Genomic DNA, 19,031 nt, shown 5'->3' on the forward strand with positions numbered 1-19,031 from the left:
CTGTGGGTGATTTACACTTCCAAGAGAAATGTACATACAAGAGATTTACACAGGTCTGGAGGTCAAAATTATAACTGGCTAAAAGAATAAAGTCTGTAAGTCTGACTCAGCGCTGCTCCTTCCCAACAGTCTATCTGAACCCACACCACAGTAAATGAAACTTGAGAAACAGGTTTCTTCGCCATTGAGTGATGGCTACTCAACTTTTTAATTTTTACTTAGAAAGGAGAAAATAAAGCAAAAAATGTCTACCAGAGCAACTTTGGCTTCATAGTCATTGGAAATCTGGACACAGACTTCTTCAGCTCTGGCTTGACAAGCTCGTTCCACCACCTCTTTCCACTGCTTCTGTACTACGGCCCGCCAGCCTCTCCAGACTTTCTTCAGTAAAGTTCGCTGAAAATACTGGTCAGCTAGTTTACTTTCATAAACCTGAGTGAAAGTAATACACAAACCCAAAACACAGTGGACTGGTAAATACACTGGCAGCAGCAATACAGAACATAGCCTGTGGGGTAAGCGGGGTGCCTGCGTTACCACTTCACAGCGCGTACTCACGCTCTTCTCATGTGCAGACGGGACGGGCTTAGGGAGGTTAAGCGACACGCCCAGCCCACACAGGCAGAAAGTGCAGAGCCAGCCCTGCCTCATTCCAGAGTCTAAGCTCCTATCCATTACATCACGGCTTCATGCAACTCATCAAGGTAGGGGAGACACAAAACACCCGATGGAAGAAAATGAGTGACTTGCCCATGCTATCTTGGTTATGAATCTGATGACCTTCTGGCCGAGAACAGGACTAGGAGCTGGATGGCAGAAAGGGTGGCGGTGTGGCTCGAGACGGCCCTTTCTCTCCAGCTTGGCGGCCACCGTAAGCAGATGAGTTTACACACTCTGCCATCATATTTTACAGCAAACTTTTGCCATCATATTTTATAGCAAATTGATCCTAGCAGGAACACATGCTATTCTTCTATCAAAGAATTTAAAGTCTCCTGAAGAAGCATTTCCAATTTTCAATTTTCTTAAAAAAAATTTTTATTCAAAAAGTGATGGCAACTTAAACTCTTTCAACTAACATTTGAATATAATATATTATCATTATGTCACCCAATAAATAACCTTCCAAATAGGACTCAATTTTAAATAGCCCTTTTAAATATGGTTAATGTAGATTTAATCTACTGGGAAATAAAGGAAAGCACTAAGAAGCACTCTTAAAGGAGAAATTGTACTCCATGACAGTAACAGCCTTTTCCTTAAATATTACTCTCTTGGAACTAAATGCATAAAGATTACTCCATGACTCACATGATTATCATAAATAAAATACATCTATACGTATGTATCTCCATCCCCTACATTCTTGAGTCTTTGTCTTCTTGTGGGATACATATATACTTTCATACTTTTCTACTTTGATACAACCATCTACTATTTTCAATTTATATTTACACTGATATACTTAATTAAAATAAATTAATTAAAATTTAATAAATTAATTAAATTTAACACATTCACGTAATTAAAACAAAACATATTCAAGTTTAAATTATACATAAACTCAGAACAATTTAAAAAAATCTTTATGGACATGGATTTTTAAAATTCTTATTGAGGCAAATTACACAACAAACATTTATGCAACTTTATAATGTATAAATATAGTACTGCCTCTTTAAAGATGATAATTCAGGCATTTTAGAAGTAGAAACAATATAGGAAGCTTATGATATGCTAAAGATGATAAATTCATGTAATTAAATCTGAGGTCGAATTAGTTAAAGGGGTTCCATAACCAGGACATATGTAATTTAGGTACACTCTGTATTTAACCTACCATGAGGCAGAAAATGTGTATCAACAAGTCAACAAAATATAAGGAAGTATTTTTTCCACAAACTGTACCAATATCAAGTTTAAAATAAGAGTAACATTAAATTAATTAATTTTGACTTATTAAAAAACAAGTCTTTCTCTGACTTGAACAAGAGTTCTAATACGTGATTCTAAATGCTTCTGAGTTCAGAAGTCTAATAAATATCAATCAGCTTTTGTTTTTCACACTTACATCCTGCCTTGATTTGACGTGGTTGATTCGCCAGTGGAAGAATGTTCTCATCAACTCTATCCTTTCCTTTTGCTTGCCTATTGCATGAGACAAGCTAGAAATCACCTGTAAACAGCAACGAGTAAAATGACTTTTTCATATATCAAAAAATGCTAGAAAGAATACTTACGGATCATTACTGTATTCATCTAGGTAACCTCATTATCTTTAAAAAGACCAAAAAACTTCCCCACGTGAATACACTACTTATCAATGAATGAAGGGGAACAAAAGAGGAAAGAAATCTTCATTATGTGTATCCTAGTAATAATCAATAAAATGTTTAGGTGTATGAAAATTAATATGATCACTGGCATTTAATTCAAGAAAAATCATCATACATTGGAGAGTTTTGCTACGTATACAAAATGTTTTTATTCACTAGACTTGAGGGCAGAGACCAGTTTTAAAATATATTTCTAGTCCCTAAGTACCTTTAATAGCTTGGATTAGAAGTTCCTCAATAACTGTTTAATGATTTTCTGGATTCAACAAACTCATAAAAGTAAATAATTAATAGTTACATTTTGGTGTACTTTTTTGGCGATAGTGTTCCTGTTCTTTTAAAAAAAAAAAATCTATGAAGGCTTTTAAATCCTGAGATAATATTCTCTCTTATAAAGAACTGAACAACTGGGCCCATTAAAAGAGATTTAGTAAATTAGGCATATTTGCTGAGAGATATTTATTCTGGTTCTTTAAATAATTTCCAAAAGTGGAAAAGGGCAGGCATTCTAAGATACTAGTAGTATTCTATTAAGCTGTGTAGTGGCACATAGCTGTTCACTTTGTTTTCAAAAACTAGATATGCATGTATACTCTTTTTGTGTGATACACTTTGAAACAAAAAAATTTAATAAAATATTTTAAAACTGTCAAGGACAGGGTTTTGAGGGTAATATAGAAAATGACTGACATTAGTATCATTGTTTCAAAAAAGCAAGCAAGTTATGTAAAATGACTGATTCTACACTGCATTCTATGACACTCTCAAAAAATGTATTTAAAAAATAACCACAGTCTTATCTAGTTCACTAGAACAGTGAGGGCTGCATCTGCAGACAAGTAGCTGAGCTGTCTGCTGTTCTCCAAAAGCCACCGTCCTCCTAGGCGAGCTGTAGGTTTGCTGCCCATCTGCTTTGTTCAAGGCGCTGTTGGGAAGCCCCAGATTAGCACAGACTTGAACCCTACTCAGTGTTCTTGCCTGGAGAATCCCAGGGACGGCAGAGCCTGGTGGGCTGCCATCTATGGGGTCGCACAGCGTCGGACACGACTGAAGCGACTTAGCAGCAGCAGCAGCAGCAGCAGCAGAACCCTACTCTCAAGTTCTTTAAGAGGCTAACAGAAAGCAAAACACACAGTGCTCTTGTGCTTATCAACATAATGAAGAAAGGACTTCATGAATGAATAAAGAAATATCACAGATGGAACGTGGGATATCTATACCCCTCTAAAAGGATGGTTTAAAATGTGGGTAATGCTGGATCCCTGACATTCTCTTTAGGGCAGTTAGGAAGAAAAGATGGGGAAGAAAAAAATAGTGTTCCCACACTCAATATAGCACTCTTTGAGCACACTGAATGTGGTGGCCAAGATAAAATGACATGATCCTAGCACATTTAATATGAAGAATAAATCTTATTTTTATGTATCTACTTTTCTACTAGTTTCTGAAGTGATCTTCCCTTTGTATCTTGTACAATCTAAACACTCAGTTCCTGGCATTTATTACCTAACAAGACATTTACTGACTCTCACTTAAAAAGCAGTATGAGAAAGAAGACCTCATCTTTTCTCCCAATGGAGACCTCATAGGTTTTCTGCAGCTCCTTCAAGCTGTTGATCTGGCTGTACAGTTGTTTTAAATCTGCTGCATGTTTCTCTCTCTCTTTTTTCATTTCCATTCGGTGCCAGTCAATAAAATTCAGTCTCCATTTACTTAGTTCAGATATGATGTTTGTCTGAAAAATAAATATGCTGACAATTAAGTAGTTTGCTCCTTAATGCTCCTCATAAAATGACACTGAAATTAGGAAAAAAGTTAAAAAACTCAAAACAAGCATTCAACATAAGAGCTATTAAAAAAAATCCACTAATGAAAACGTGTGCATGTTCAACAAGCCACAGCTCTTCTTAGTTCACACACCATACTAAGTACATACTTTTTTCTCCCATTTTAAGTTACTTTTATGAAATCTTGGATGGCATCACTGACTCAATGGACATGAGTTTGGGTAAACTCCGGGAGTTGGTGATGGACAGGGAGGCCTGGCGTGCTGCGGCCCATGGGGTCGCAAAGAGTCGGACACGACTGAGCGACTGAACTCAACTGTCATTAAAATTTTTTAGGTCTCATTCATTAATAACTAGGACAAATAAAGTCAAGGACTTAAATATCCATATTTAGGTGAATGAGAGAAAAAGGAAATGCAGGACCATGGCTGAGGTCAAGCCACTGGACTGGGATGGTATTTAGACAGAGATGAACAGTGGAGACCATCAGAGTTGATGTTTTCTTCCTGCAAATCATTCATCACAATGGGCACCTTACAATGAATTGCTAAGACTGATCGCTTTTTACCCTACTGACTGGCATAAGTAAAAAGACCAAATAATCATGTTATCAAAAAACAGTGGGGATAACAGTAGGGTTAACTGAACATGTGACAGTCTTGAAATGGTTGGTGGTGTACTACCTCAGTGGACTTACACCATGGTTAGAAGCATGAAACCTGTTCCATGGAGAAAAATTATACCAAAATTTTACTTCTAGAATTTAAGGTTTCAAATATTGGAGAAAATATAGATGCCACAAAACTCTGATGATCATAATTTGTCCGTGTATGTGAATACTCAGTTTAGTTTTCTCAAACTATGTTTCAGAAAAAACTGTCATTTTCTCCACTATATTTTAAGCTGCAGAAAAACTGCCATTTCTGGAATACTTTGTTTTACTTAGGGATCACTAACATCACCAAAATAAAAATAAGTTCTTATCAATTTATCAGTTATACCTTGTGGTTGCTGTAAGTGGCTATAAAATGAATACATGTTGCTAAGATTGGGTCTTGTGCTTCATATAAAACGAGACCATTCCATTAGTCATAGGTATGACGTGGGAAAGGTTCAACAAGTGTCTCTCTCAGTCACACACAGGCTGAGCCATTCAAAATACTGGAGAAGTTCAGGGGAATATGCAGAGCTGTTCCAGCAACTATTTAAAACTGTGCTATTCCAAGTATGGCTTCTGAACTGTCACCTGGGAGCTTGTTAGGCAGTGCTCCATCTTGAACCAGGACTGACTAAGAAGTTGCAGTTTATCAGAATCCCCAGGTGACTCATATGGACAGTAACGACTGAGAAGCACAGATTTACAACACTGGACTGAACTTTGGCAGCTACAGTTTGTTTCGTTTTGAACTTTTTAATTCAAAGAAATGAAGAATAAACAGTGGTCTCGAGCAAAACTGCTACATTACATATTAAACAACTGTAATACCTTAAGACCTGAACTCCAGAGATCAAGCACATTTTCCATCTTTTGAAGGTTTTCATCAGAAATAAGAAAATCGGTCACAATTATTTCATGGGCATCGACAGGACTGGAATTAGACCCTGGTGAGGAAGAGTCAACTAAAAGATTTGAGCTGAAAAAATCCATGACCGGGTGAGGCGGCTTCCTTGGGGATGCTGCTGCTGGTGAAGAAAAGGAAAGTTGGAGTAATCTAATCTGCGTTCTAATCCAGCAGTTTTAAGAAAAAACGCCACACATTATAATGCATTAAATCTGTCTTAAGTGTACTGTGCATCTTATATAATTATTTTTAAAAGTACTGCTTAACAAATTATCCATAGTAGCATTTAAAAATCCTTGCAATAAGTAATATGCTGAAATTATTCCCCTCACTACCTGGATAATATTCACCAAAGCACAAAATGTTGTATATTAACAAAAACAAGCTAAGGAAAAGTCATACCATCTGTCTTTGAATGACTTGAAGTATTTAAATCACATCCTTTTCCAACTTCCATCCTTGTTTCTCTCACTGCAGGGCTATTTCCTGATGAAAAGAAAGAGGTTTTTCTTTTAATTAAACCTAATCAGTCTTATATAAAATACCTAATCACACATACCTAATAGAAGAAGGTAGCTGTGCGTAAGTAAGATTTTAGAACAAGGAAAATACAGTAGGCTAGGGACAGGAACACTAAGACAAAGAATAAGAAGGAAGGAAAAACTGTGAGACTTAAAAAAGTCTTATTGCATCATTAATAAGTTTAATTCACCCAACAAATATGGATGAAAAAGAATTCAGTTTACTAGTGGCATTCAGTTCATACTGATATAGTGTAAGTGTCATGTCCTACAACACTGGACATTTCTAGGGTCTGCTGCTTTTCACTAGCTCTACTAAAACCTAAGTGACACTGGTTCCCTCCAAATAGGGACTTTTTCACTTCTACCTCAGAAACCTTTAGTCAATACATGGCAAAAAGGAAACTGGAAAAGAACCTCACAAGGATGGCTTTGTCAGACGCTTAGATACTTGGCCAGCTTCAACACAACCTTCTTTACACCAAGCAATGGCAATACCAAGAGTAAAGAGAATGGGGTGATAAATTTACAAAGTTCACTCTAACTAAGTCTATGTATGAATAAGAATGTCTAAATTCACTGAATTTATGCATTTTGATCTCAAATACTTTTTGGAAAGGGCAGAGCAAATACAAATACTTTCATTGTTGTTGCTCAGTCACTCAGTCCTGTCCAACTCTTTGCAACCTCATGGACTGCAGCACACCAGGCTTCCCTGTCCTTCACCATCTCCCAGAGCTTGCTGAAACTCATGTTCATTGAGTCAGTGATGCCATCCAACCATCTCATCCTCTGTCATCCCCTTTCCTCCTGCCTTCAATCTTTGTCAGCATCAGGGTCTTTTCTAATGAGTCGGCTCTTCACATCAGGTGGCCAAAGTACTGGAGCTTCAGTTTTGGCATCAGTCCTTCTAATGAATATTCAGGATTGATTTCTTTTGGGATTGACTGTTTGGTCTCCTTGGAAGTCCAAGGGACTCTCAAGAGTCTTCTCCAACACCACAGTAAAAAGCATCAATTCTTTGGCGTTCAGCTTTCTTTACAGTCCAACTCTTACATCCATCATGACTACTGGAAAAACCATAGCTTTGACTATATTGTAGATGCTAGAAAAGACCAGCATTCTTAGGTCCCAAAGACTCTGCGTATGTGCATGTGGACTCAGTTATGTCTGACTCTTTGCAAGCCCATGGACTGCAGCCTGCAAGGGTCCTCTGTCCGTGGGATTTTTCAAGCAAGAATATGGGAGTGGGTTGTCATTCCCACCTCCAGGGAATTTCCCGACCCAGGGATTGAACTCATGTCTCCTGCATGGGCAGGTGAATTCTTTTGCCACTGAGCCACCTGGAAAGCCCCAAGTGATTGCTGTAGGAGAGTATTTGGGTTTGGGTTTGCTCAGTAGAAAATGCACGTAATTAAAACATGGTCAAGATCACTCATAGAGAATGAATAAATCCAAGGGTCATATCTCTTGAAGATCAACAAAATTTGGGCAGAAACTGTTCAGTGCTAGTATGTTTCAGTGTTAGAAGAAATACACGTTTTGAGGTTCTGGTCCTGTTCGTTGATCTTGTGCTGTAGGATGAGAAGCAATGAGACTCCACGACTACGGAGGGAGAGGAATGGCAGACAGCAGGGCTGTGGCCCCCAAGGCGCCCGAGAGCCTGTGGCTGAGCTGGCTGTGCTGTGCGCTTGGAGGAGGGTTTTTGGGGTTTACCTACTGCTAATAACTGATCATTATCAGGGCTGATTCAGGAGGGTAGTCTGTGCCCCTTGAAAAACACTCATTTTGAGTGAGCTGTTTGGGATCTTGTATTGAATAAGGAACAGACAGTAAAAGGAGCTTCATCCTCCTTTCTCCACCTTTCACTCACTCATCTATCAACACACATCCTGGTTTGTATTAGTTCTCAGTTCTTTCAGTAACACAGTTCCCAAGTGGGTTCGTCCTCGTGGTGACAATCCAGACAGTCCTCCAGGCCCAGATAAATGCTGCTGACAAAGTCCGATCACGTGGTCATGAACTTAAGGGGTTCTGCGGGCTATCTATGGACTATCTCCAGTTTGGGGGCTTGGGAATTTCATTTCCAGTGTTTCTCGGCATAAAACCATTGTATTGAAAGAGATGCAACACCCTACACTAAGAGACATGTAATTGCTACAGTGTTTGCTTTAATTTTATGATTTTTCATAAGACAGTCAAACGAAGTTCAAATAAAAATTCAACTGTCATATAAGAGCCAAGAAAAACATATTAAAATGTAAACTCTCCCCCAGATGACAGACATATACTGTTGATTGAGAAGAAGCACTACAGAAGTATTTTCACTATCATAAATCAACAGAATTAAAAAGCTCAGTAAACATCTTAAATTAAGGGACATCTTGAAAAATATACATAACCTGAATTTTGAAGAATATCATCAATTATAGCAGGAATTTTAATATCTGGCACTGCTTCTGCCTTTGAATGAGACGGCTGTGAAACACCTGCTTCAATATTTGGAGTCACTATAGCGTAACGAAGCAGTTCTTCATACTCTTCCTATGAAAAGCCAACAACAACAAAAATGCATTATACCCCTGTCACAATGGACATTCTGGTAAAGGAATGGTCACAAAGATGTTTTCTACTTCAGTTTTCAAAACAGTATGCCCAAACAACAGAAAGAAATGTGTACTTGGGATTTATGTTTTTCATTCATCATTTACTTTCTTGTAGTAAGTGAAATTTCTTAAAAACAAGCAAGAAATTCAACAAATAGACCTACCCCAATTTCTTCTGGTGATAATGCTTTAGCACCCATATGCTTTCAGCATGTCAATTTAAAGCAGTGACACAAAGATTACTGGGGCATTTTCCTGAAGCCTATCAGCAGCTACAACACACAAGAACCTTCTCTCAACTGGCAACTGCTTGCAGGGGAGAAAAAGACCCAGTCATGCCTGTTTGGAATTTAGTTCCATGATGCTGTTCCCAAAGACTCTACAGTGGGAGGGTCTAGGGATGAAAAGTAGTTTTGGCTCTTATCGCCTCCTGCCCCACCCAATTCTACAACCACCCTGAGTCTCTTTTCATATATAAGCATGGAAAGAGTCTAAGAGAAATACTGGTAGAGAAAGAATAATAAGGTGAAAAAGAGAACACGAATGCCAACCTGTTCAGTTCTACCTGCTGGCAACATCATGGCACATGAGAAAAGAGGATTAAAAAATGGCAGGTCACCAAGGGTAGGCACTACAGGAATATTCCTCAAGGTTAAAGCAAAAAGGAATTTCCTGATACAGATAGATAGATATTTGTTTAGCCAAGTCAAAAAAAATTCTCTCAGTACTGGAACTTAGTCTCTGTTCAAAAGGGGCTGGTCACTGAGGCCACATATATTCCTATTAAGGACTTCTAAGAGTCTTTTTTTTAAATTAATTTCTTTATTTTGGCTGCATTGGGTCTTAGTTGTGGCATGCAGGATTTTTAGTTGTACATGCAGCTAGCTGAAGTCCCTCTAAGGGTCTTATGGCACGGACCTAGAGAATGTCTTTGCATTAGGAATTGGGGGAAGGTTTAAAAGCTATGAAGTCTCTTACTCTATTATTTAATATTAATTTTTCTCCATAAAAAGTTCAGATACAGAAAATTCCATTATCATCATTAGTCATAAGTGTCTTATTATTTGATTCACCATCAGGATGAAGAGTTAAGTGATGCTCCAAATTACCTCCTTGAAATGTCACAGTAACTACGTGCTGAATTGAATTAACAGAGATTGTCTACATCAAAGAAAGAGCCCCACCTTTAATAAGAACATTAGGATACAGTATGGGTGTTTGAAAATTAGTAACCCGTATTGTTTCCCTATGGGTTTCTGTGAGTAAGAATACTTAACTAAACACACCCAAGTATTTTGCTATCTTTAACTTTTTAGAATCTACTTCCTCTGGAGGCAGTAACAACTAGCCAGCCACATCAGCTCTGCTCAGTTAGCTTATTACCACAGGAATAAACTGTGCCTCAAGGAATGGAGGGGAAGGGCCAGTCAATGACTTTAACTTGAGGCTTCCCTAGTTTGACCTCAGAAAAGGGAGAAAGATCCAAACACATATTTCTAAGTTCCCACAACAATCAGTATGAGTTAAAGGGGATGTAAATACGTATACATTAATAATGTTTAATATACATATATATTTTAACTGCCTTTAAGGGAAAAAATGGAAAAATTAGTCATTTAAACAATTATTTACATTTCATATATGCAGACACAGGCCAAATGGGTTATTTTTTAGTTTAGGATAAATATAAATAATATCATCTTCCTTTTTCATACCTTTAAAAAAAATTGGAGTATAATTTTTATGAATTTATTTATTTTTAATTGAAGGTTAATTGCTTTACAGTATTGTGTTGGTTTCTGCCAAACATCAACAGGAATGAGCCACAGGTATACCCATGTCCCCTCCCTCGTATACCTCCTTCCCACCTCCCTCCCTATCCCACCTCTCGAGGTTGTTACAGAGCCCCAGTCTGAGCTCCTGAGTCATACAGCAAACTCCCATTTGGCTATCTGCTTTACATGTGGTAACGTATATTTCCATGTTACTCTTTCATACAACCCACCCTCTCCTTCCCTCCCTGCCCCAACCCCGTGTCCCTAAGTCTGCTCTCTACGTCTGTGTCTAAGATTGGAGTACAACTGCTTTACAATGCTGTGTTAGTTTCCGCTGTACAGGAACGTGGATCAGCCATAGGTATACATACATCCCTTCCCTCTGGAGCCTCCCTCCCACCCACCCCTCTGTTCCACACCTCTAGGTCATCACAGAGCACTGAGCTGAGCTTAATAATCTCTCCTTAACTGTCAAAGATAACCTGCCTTAAGGTAAAAAAGAACCCTAATGACCAAAAATTGTAATTCTGCCTCCCCCCTCAATCGCTGGATTGATGTGACCCTATAATAGAGCTGAACCCATGCCTACCAAGTGTGGTCAGGGCAACTGGCTGACACTTCAAAGTTGTGATTAGAGGAAATGATAAGTCAATAAGTACTACGGATGCTGCCTATCCTTCAGCATTTATCATCATCGGTCTTATGAAGCATTCACATGTTGGAAACAGTAATGAAAATGCCCTTACGGGGAATACTGATTTATGAGGGGCTTTTGTACTAAGTGTCTGGTGTTAAATATTTACTATATATGTCAAAGTATATAGTTACTTTATGTTACTTTAAACATTATTTTTGGCATTTATATTTTTAAATGTTTCCAGTAATGGAATATGGGAAGGCTTTCAATTGTTGTCAAGGACCAGTAGAGTCATAAGTTGAGGGTTACTAAAAACAGAATCTCAGTTAGGGTAGCATTCTAAGCACAGGTAACCAATAACACAAAATGATTTCTGGCATGTCTAGAAGATTCTTCCCCCTCCATCTCTTAAAATTCTACTCTAGAGATTTCTTTTGACATAAAGCTTTGTTTCTCGACAAAAATGACAACACGAGATCTTACAAGGTGTTCACATTATAAGGTCTTATAAGGGTTCTGGACCCAACAATTACAAAGTGTGATTTGTAAGCAATTCTCCGACACCACTTGGGTGTCTCAATTCTGACACTTTCCAGCAGAGGCGGCATCAGATTCCACAGGTTGAGGGTTAGTCCCATGACTGCCCTCCCTGCCCCACACTTCAGATGCCAGTCCAAGGCCAGATTATCATCTGTGCTTCAGACCAACCAGCTATGGACCAGAGTGGGTTTGACTCATTTGCTAGAGGGTTCACAGAACACAGAGAAACATAATACTAGACCGCCAGTTTATTATAAAAGGCTGTACTCCAGGAACAGCCAGAGGGAAGGGATATACAGGGCAAGGTACGAGGAAGGGGTGTGGCGCTTCCATGCCCTCTCCTGACAGGCCAGTCACTCCGCACCTCCACGCGTTCTCCAATGGGAAGTTCCCCAAACCCAGTCCTTTTGGGTTTTTATGGGTCTTTATTAATAGGCACAACTGATTAAATCACTGACCACTGGCGACTGATTCAACTTCCAGGCCCTCTCCCCTCCCTCACGGTGGGGGAGTGTGTGTGATGGCAATTTCCAACCAGCTAATCATGTGGTTGGCCTTCTCCTGGCAACCAGTCTTCATCCTTGGCTTAAGTCCAAAAGTTATGTCATCAACGTAACAAAAAATACCTTCATTTCCTCACTAGTTAGGAAATTCCAATATTTTTAGGAGCTCTGTGCCAGAAATGTGAGGATGACCAAATATTTTTATTATAAATCACAGTATCACTGGTATGCCTAAGTTAAACCGTTCTCTTTTGAAGAAGTTGGAATACAGAAAAGATGAAGGATGCAGTAAAGCACTGTCACCTAAAAAGAAAGCACGAAATGGGGGAGATACCATTCAAAGGGAAGGCAAGGATGAAACATCTATGTCACAATTTCAGACCACTTTTACCCTAGTAAAAACTCACGGATACTTTTCCAATAGCTTCCCAATTCCTCAACCTGTAATTTCAATTAAAGGAACACATTTGTTTCATAAAATATTTCCCTAAAGCTTCTGTCATCTTCCACGGTGTCAAACGCCACTTATTCTACTTAGGCATAAACATACCATCCAGCTTTTCCCCTCTTAAGAGGGAGAAAACCCAAGATAGACCATGTCAGTATTCTCCCATTTAAAATCTACTCTAGAAATCTTAATCCATATTTTTGATGGTAAAACGTTTAGAATTAACAGGAATTTAAAACATTTCGTATGAAAGCCACACCTTGCATAGTCGGTGTACCTGTCACTGCCCAGGTCCTGGGCACCAGCGGGTGCTCGATGGTGCGGCAACAGGGGCCAGAACCAAGAGTGGAACACTGGGGAGTCTAGGGCCCCAGAACTCTGGACAGTTTCCACATCAGGCTGATTTGCATTAAAGTGAAAGCAACACTCATGAGACAGAGCTACAAAGAGAAAATTTCAACCAAAAAAGTGTTTCTTCAGATTTTCAGCTTCTCCTCTCATTTTATTTTTTGGAGCTTTGGTACAGAGAATGCTAAAAGAGTTCATGATTATTTTCTGAAAGGTTAATTAAAACAATGCAAGGTATTTTTCCAAGTGTGTAAAATAATTCCCAACATTTGATATCATTATAATTTTACACACATTATAAACGTATTATAGTTATGAATGTAAAGGCATGAATTTATGAGAAATGTATTCTTAGGTTTTCCTCATACTGTCATGTATTTGAAATAAGAAAGTCATAGTAAATTTAGACATGTCTTCCTACCTGAAGATCTGAGGAGACAGAACTGCCTCGGTTGGAGTCTTCTTGCAAAACCGGAGGTGAGCATATCTCCCCATCTGATGACATTCTGTATAAATACTATAAAACAGTAAAAGCTAACTTTAGTTTATTTTTTTGCAATATTTAAACTAAAATAAAATGCTTTCTAAATATGAGTGTATGTGTGTGTGTATTGTGTGTAATTACATCCTATCCTGGAAACAATAATCATTCAACATGTTAAAATCATTCAACATACTGAACACCCACAGACAAAAATCACTGGGTAAGAAAAAAATACTCAGCTCCCAAGTAGGGAGCTTATGATGTGGTCAAGGAGATGAGGTAAACACATGAAAAGACTAAAGGAAAATGGAAGCTCCTCAGAAACAGCCACAGCGGGGGGTGTGGATCATCATAGAGTGTGACTGATGTTGAACAACGCATGAGCACCTAGATGCTGTGTCTTCTCCTACGAGACACTGAACCCAGAGGGAATGAACGATTTGTGTAAATTCTCTGCTTGGGGAACTGACCTTTTGGGAATACTCTTTTAAGAAAAGCAAGATTATACAGAACAACAAATTCTAATACCATGCAAAGAAACACTGTTTAAGATCTTAACCAAAAAATAAGTAATGATATAAGTACTATTAGTGACAAGTACATAAATTATTTCAAAGGCAAATAATGACTATTCAAAATGATCTGAATACCAGTTATATGTAAGACTTGGGGAGAAAGGGAAGATGAAGAAGTCCTTGTCCTCAAGGACTTTGCAATCTACAAGAAGGGCTAGACATGCATATACTGCTGCTGCTGCTAAGTCGTGTCAGTCATGTCCGACTCTGTGTGACCCCATAGACAGCAGCCCAACAGGCTCCTCTGTCCTTGGGAGTCTCCAGGTAAGAACACTGGAGTGGGCTGCCATTTCCTTCTCCAATGCATGAAAGTGAAAAGTGAAAGTGAAGTCGCTCAGTCGTGTCCGACTCTTAGTGACCCCATGGACTGCAGCCTACCAGGCTCCTCTGTCCATAGGATTTTCCAGGCAAGAGTACTGGAGTGGGGTGCCACTGCCTTCCCTGCTTTGAGCAGCAGTATGATTTTAAGGATGTTATAAATTTAATTACTTTTGAAAAAAGTGCTGTTAAATACTAAAACAACAGAAGCACAAAGTAGAAAGGTTGGAGTAGCCTGTTTCATGGGGTAGGACAGTGAGGGTGTGAAGAAATGGGAAGAGCCGACTGGGGTGTTGAGACCTGAAAGACAGATAAAAGATTAAAGGATATGTGCGGCAACAGTGCAGCATAGGCAAAGACAAAGAGATGTAGACATATATGCCAGGAACTTCAAGTATTTTGTGAGGCTGGAGCAAAGGGCACAGATCAGGGTTTGGCTAAGGATGCAACAGGCAAGGTGAGGAGCTGCCAGATCATGGAAGATCACAATTACATCATGTTAAAAAGTTTCGCCTTTTTTCTAGGAGAAGTTATTAAACTCTTAATTAAACAAGTGATAACATGATCAGGCTTGTCTTTTAGAAAGATCACTCTGGCAGCTTTCAGGATGGATTTGAGAGGTGGGATACTAAAGAGAGAGCAACTGAGAGCCAACTGCAGTAGTCCAAGACATGTATGTTCCTTCTGGCAGTAATCCGAGGAGATAAACGGGGTCAGAGGTATGACTCTAAGTTGCGTCATGGCAGTGGAAATTCGAGACTGTGATCAATAATCGGTTAAGGGGTTAAAGGGAAGAATTGCTGGTCTGGCCCAGATTTCTGGCTGGCAACGATGGATGGTAGTGATACTCTCCAAGGCAAGGAATACAGGAAGATGAGTAGGCTGGGGGAAGGGTAATGTGGTCTCATTATCAGACTTACTGGGGTGAGGTGACTCTAAGGCACTGAAGTGAGGCTGCACGTATGCAGTATCTGGCCATGCCAGTTATTTGACGCACAACTCCAAGTACCGCCACTCACAATGGCTACAAGGTGAAAGGTGCTTCATGGAGTTAAGCAAAGTGGGAGCCTTACACTGGAGGTAAAGGTTTGGAAATTCATTTTGAGGAATCAGCATAATGGGAACTGCTGATAAAAGGGAGATGTTAAGATCACCTAGGAAAAGAAGTGTGAGTTCTTATTCTGAGGTCCCTAGACCCAAACCATGTGCAGTATTTTTTAGCGCATGCATATTTTTTCTAGAAAGAGGCTCCTCATCTTCCAGTATGTGTCCGGAGGGTACTAAAGCCTTAGTAAAGTTAAGGACCACTACTGTAGCTGGGATGGGCTTCCCTTGCGGTTCACTAGGTAAAGAATCCACCTGAAATGCAGAAGACACTGGTTCAATCTCTGGGTCGGGAAGATGCCTGGAGAAGGAAATGGCAACCCACTCCAGTATTCTTGTCTGGAAAATTCCATGGACAGAGGAGCTTGGCAGGCTACAGTCCATGGGGTCGCAAGAGTGGGACATGACTTAGTGATTACACCACCACCACTGTAACAAGAGCAAAGTTAAAATAAGAACTGCTAATATTTAAAGGATAAGTGAAGAGGAACCAAAAATGATGGAAAAGGAAGTCAGAACAATAGAACATTGAGAACAGCATCACAAAAACTTCCAGGAGGGAATGGTCAGAGACAGATGCCAAAGGAAGATGAGAATCTGGCAGAATCCCTTGAGTTTGGTAATCAGAAGTCGCTGGGGCATTTGCCTGAACAATTTCAGTGGAAAGTAGAACAAGTCTTAATCAAGTAGGCTGAAAATTACCAGATGAAGAAACTGAAGGAGAAAGGGCAGATCCAGGTAGAAGTGCAGTATTAGAATGGAAATACAGATTGAGGCTAGACTATGGAAAGGAAATATTAACTGTATTCAATGAGCATTACTGTGTAGACACAAGATAAGTAAACTAAATCTCAGCATGACTGACTTTAGTTAAGCCAATTAGGGAGGATAAAATAAGCACATGCATCTGCAGCAAGGAAGGCTGCTTTAAGGGACTCAAATCCACCACTGTGGTAACTTTGTCCTTTCTGTTTCCATTCACGTCTTCCTTTAGGATGTGTCTGAAGACTGGTAATAAGGGGGCTGGGATTGGGGGTACACAAATAAGCTGAAAATCATGGTCACATCTCAAAAAGAGCTTCTATATATATATATATATATCCTGCAGATGCAAAACAGTATACTTTTAGAAAATATGCTATAAATCTTCCATCTGTCCTGCTTTGATGACATCAAAAGTATGACAATTTATCTAAAACCCTACAACAGTAGTATTTCCTTATTGTTTCTAGTTCTGAGACAAAGGAGAAAATCAAACTTGCTTTGATGGAAAGCAGATGGACATCAGACAATCAAATTTTCAGAATTCTCTAACCCAAGAGCTCAGAAATCACGAGATAAAAAGTTCTGAGCATTTGTCTAAGGCCAAAGAAGTCAAATTAGATCTTGGTAATTACCTGGCTGTTACTGGAAGCGGGGTCCAGGAATTCAAATTAATCCCCAGGAGGCACTGGAAGAGTGAATTAACGTGCAAGCTGGCAGCTGAGTGAGGTTTCTGCGGCCTTGACCGGTCCTAAATGCAGGCAAGGGGGTGCGCCCGCCCCTCCCCACGCCACGGACTACAGGCAGAGGAAAAGGCAGCTGCGAGCAAGCACAGGGCTACAAGTTCTCTTACCGCTGTGTCACATCAAATTGTTACTTAAATACAATGAAGTGTCACACACGGTCATTTTACCCCATACGTCTTAAATGACCCGAACCTACAGCTGCAATACCGTTATTACACTTCAGGCAACTTTCCTTCCTGCCCTCTCTTCCCCGACGCGGAGGAGGGGAAATCTCTCGATCTTGCCGTCCCGCAGCAGCTCAAGGGCCCTACTTTTCGGAAGACGCCCCCAACCCCGTCATGTCCGATCCCCAGGGGCTGCAACCCCGGCCGAGGCTATTTAAATCCCACTCCAGAGCCTCCGCCAGGGGCGCCGCTTACCCACCTCCGAGGCTCTCTGCAAACCCCAACTCCACGCTCCGTGTCTTCTCCCCTCGTCGCCGCTGCAACAACAGCGAGTCCAACAGCTTCCCCAGCAGCAACCTGACAGTTTCAAACTGCAAAGAGGAAGTAAAGACGGCCCTGGGCATTGGCCGCGAGCTTCAGCAACCTGCCGTCTGATTGGTCCGGGCGTCGGGGGCGGGGCTCCGGACCGGGGGAGGGTGAAGCCGGAGTGAAGTTGCTTCCGGAGAGAAGCAGCCTGGCTATGGCTGGTTCGGAGAGGGAGCAGTCTTAGGTAGCTCCGCCCCGTGGTCAGAAGCCCGAAATCAGTGCGGTTCTGGCCTGAGGGTTACCGGGCAACCCTGAGAACCGATTTGGTTAGACTGCCAAGCAGGACTGAAGTCAGCTAGAGTGGAATACTGTTGTCTTTTCGAAAATGCCCGTAGTCTATGCGTGTGGTCCTCAGGCATATGAATTGTTTCCTTCCTCCGGTGCACCACGACAGAATCACTACCCCCGCCACCTGCTGATTACTTCAATCTTGGGCAAGACTGAATTTTTAACAAAGACCAACAGTGATTCACCTAGAATCCAGACATCCTGGAACGTAAAGTCAAGTGGGCCTTAGAAAGCATCACTAAAAAAAAAAAAAAAGAAAGCATCACTACGAACAAAGCTATTGGAGGTGATGGAATTCCAGTTGAGCTATTTCAAATCCTGAAAGATGATGCTGTGAAAATGCTGCGCTCAATATGCCAGCAAATTTGGAAAACTCAGCAGTGGCCACAGGACTGGAAAAGGTCAGTTTTCATTCCAATCCCAAAGAAAGGCAATGCCAAAGAATGCTCAAACTACCGCATGATTGCACTCATCTCACATGCTAGTAAAGTAATGCTCAAAATTCTCCAAGCCAGGCTTCAGCAATACATGAACCATGAACTTCCTGATGTTCAAGCTGGTTTTAGAAAAGGCAGAGGAACCAGAGATCAAATTTCCAACATCCGCTGGATCATGGAAAAAGCAAGTTCCAGAAAAACATCTATTTCTGCTTTATTGACTATGCCAAAGCCTTTGACTGTGTGGATCACAATAAACTGTGGAAAATTCTGAAAGAGATGGGAATACCAGACCACCTGATCTGCCTCTTGAGAAATCTGTATGCAGGTTAGGAAGCAACAGTTAGAACTGGACATGGAACAACAGACTGGTTCCAAATAGGAAAAGGAGTACGTCAAGGCTGTTTATTGTCACCCTGCTTATTTAACTTATATGCAGAGTACATCATGAGAAACGCTGGGCTGGAAGAAGCACAAGCTGGAATCAAGATTGCTGGGAGAAATATCAATAATCTCAGATATGCAGATGATACCACCCTTATGGCAGAAAGTGAAGAGGAACTCAAAAGCCTCTTGATGAAAGTGAAAGTGGAGAGTGAAAAAGTTGGCTTAAAGCTCAACATTCAGAAAACGAAGATCATGGCATCTGGTCCCATCACTTCATGGCAAATAGATGGGGAAACGGTGGAAACAGTGTCAGACTTTATTTTGGGGAGCTCCAAAA

At 40.2% G+C, this 19,031-nt stretch overlaps 1 protein-coding gene across 4 annotated transcripts in view; it reads right to left on the bottom strand.

Annotated features, from left to right (window-relative positions):
* The window catches only part of POC5 (POC5 centriolar protein), a 33,721-nt gene extending 16,121 nt beyond the window's left edge, over window positions 1-17,600 (bottom strand). Inside the window, exons 1-9 of one of the 4 annotated variants that reach the window (XM_070377231.1) lie at window positions 17,476-17,576; window positions 16,942-16,994; window positions 13,485-13,580; window positions 8,609-8,750; window positions 6,088-6,171; window positions 5,610-5,806; window positions 3,895-4,071; window positions 2,072-2,176; window positions 253-432 (exon numbers count right to left, since the gene is read on the bottom strand). In XM_070377231.1, the coding sequence (XP_070233332.1) occupies window positions 253-432; window positions 2,072-2,176; window positions 3,895-4,071; window positions 5,610-5,806; window positions 6,088-6,171; window positions 8,609-8,750; window positions 13,485-13,568 (969 nt within the window). In that variant the 5' untranslated portion in view covers window positions 13,569-13,580; window positions 16,942-16,994; window positions 17,476-17,576. Of the gene's footprint in view, window positions 1-252; window positions 433-2,071; window positions 2,177-3,894; window positions 4,072-5,609; window positions 5,807-6,087; window positions 6,172-8,608; window positions 8,751-13,484; window positions 13,581-16,941; window positions 16,995-17,475 lie in introns of all 4 variants that reach the window. The other 3 variants (XM_070377233.1, XM_070377232.1, XM_005890088.3) reach the window with 3 other exon arrangements.
* Between the last annotated feature and the right edge of the window lie 1,431 nt (window positions 17,601-19,031).

This window comes from Bos mutus, chromosome 10 (assembly GCF_027580195.1).
Source record: "Bos mutus isolate GX-2022 chromosome 10, NWIPB_WYAK_1.1, whole genome shotgun sequence".
Taxonomy (NCBI): Eukaryota; Metazoa; Chordata; class Mammalia; order Artiodactyla; family Bovidae; genus Bos; species Bos mutus.